Source organism: Lagopus leucura, unplaced genomic scaffold (genome assembly GCF_019238085.1).
Source record: "Lagopus leucura isolate 7727_CA_CO unplaced genomic scaffold, USGS_WTPT01 30387-0_obj-0_obj, whole genome shotgun sequence".
NCBI classification, from domain to species: domain Eukaryota; kingdom Metazoa; phylum Chordata; class Aves; order Galliformes; family Phasianidae; genus Lagopus; species Lagopus leucura.
Window position 1 is genome coordinate 1 of NW_024965834.1, and position 1,602 is coordinate 1,602.

At 62.7% G+C, this 1,602-nt stretch overlaps 1 protein-coding gene across 1 annotated transcript; it reads left to right on the top strand.

The window, feature by feature from the left end:
* Nucleotides 1-165: 165 nt before the first annotated feature.
* On the top strand, nt 166-1,589 carry LOC122192310 (PHD finger protein 7-like; the record flags this gene model as incomplete). Its single annotated transcript, XM_042892840.1, has 6 exons — nt 166-193; nt 297-400; nt 663-754; nt 846-944; nt 1,201-1,325; nt 1,516-1,589. Coding segments are annotated over exons 2-6 (463 nt in total), but the record flags the coding sequence as incomplete, so codon positions are not given.
* Between the last annotated feature and the right edge of the window lie 13 nt (nt 1,590-1,602).

Genomic DNA, 1,602 nt, shown 5'->3' on the forward strand with positions numbered 1-1,602 from the left:
GGATACTGATGGCACCGGGCCCCTCACCCTGCGCTGGCTGCAAGAGCTTCCATCCTGCTGCCTGGGTGCCCTCGGCCCCTGTGAGGTGTGATGGCGTCACAGAGGGTGGCACGGAATGGCCACTGTGACCCAGGGGGTGCAGAACAGAGCCAAGGCTGTGGGGCTCAGGCCGAGCTCAGTGCGACCTGGTGAGGTGAGCAGGGAGGAAGGGGCTGCCTGAGGCTGCCCAGGGAGGAGGGTTCCCCAGCGCTCGGGGCCTGAGCTGAGAACTCAGCCTCGTCCCGCTTCTCCCCTAGGTTGTCACGCGGAGGACGAAGCCCAGCACTGATGGGACAGAGACTCTGCAAGTGGTTTCAGTCAACTGCGGAGACGCAGGAGGCCTCCGGCTCGAGGGGGCCAGGTGAGAGCAAAGAATCCCTGCACGCAGGGCAGAGGGGTGCTGGGGGTCTGCCAGCGGCAGACACGGGAGGCGGGGGCACGCAGGGCCCCTCTGCTCCTTGGCCAGGGGAGCCGCGGTTGGGCTGTGGCCGCCTGCTGGCAGCACTGGGCCTGCAGTGCCTCTTCCTCTCCACGGGCACGGCCGGCACACAGCAGCCCCTGGGACAGCCCCCAGGGCACCTGGCTGCGCAGGCCGCTCACTGCTGTTCCTCTCTCCTCTCCAGCATGCGTGCTCTGCGGCCGAGTGGATCAGGACTCGAGCATCCTTGGGGAAATGGAAGAGCACCGTGGATTCTGTTTCCATAAGTTTTGTGTGGTGAGTTCCCACGTGCCTCCTGACACCTTCCTTCACCCAGAGATTTCCTCCTTTCTGCCCTAACAAGAGCCTGCTCTTTCCTCTTGTACAGATATTTATCAATGATCTTTGTGAAGATGTGGGAGACCACACTGGCCTATATTTTTGGATTAAAGACCTGATACTCAAATTGAGGGAGGCAGAACAGACGGTGAGCACTGGACTGGAACAGGGAGCTTGGCGCCCGGAGAGGCGTGGAGAGCTTAGCCTGGTCCAGGGAAAGCAATCCCAGCCCTTCCAGCCAGCCCCAAGAGAAATCCCTGCTCTTGCAGATGAGCCCTGTTCAGCAGGCAGCTCTGCAGAGTGCCAGCCAGCCCTGCCCCCATCCCGTGCCCTGCACAGAGGTGCGGGGCCCGCTGCGTAGGCCCTGAGCCTGCAGCTGATGAGAAATGCTCTGCTCTTTACAGCTCTGCTTTGTTTGTGGCAAGCGCGGGGCCAGCATCACCTGTGCAGAGCCAGGCTGCAACCGCAGCTTCCATCTCCCCTGCGCTTCCAAGGGTGAATGCGTCACCCAGTACTTTGGAGAGTTCAGGTAAGGGCTGCCAGGCATCGCCTGCGAGCCTCCAACCCCTGCTGTCAGCACCAGCCAAAGAAGCGAGGAGCGCGTTGTGACGCCTCCCAGCAGCCTGGCAGAGCCAGAGCCAAGGCCTGGGGCTCCTTCCTGTTCCTCTGCCCTCCTCGCAGCACTTCTCACCTTGTCCGTCTCTCCCATCTTCCCCCAGGTCCCTCTGCATGGAGCATTGCCCACAGCAGGCAGTGGAGGCAGCGCCGGCGCAGGACACGACCTGCATCATCTGCATGGACCCCGT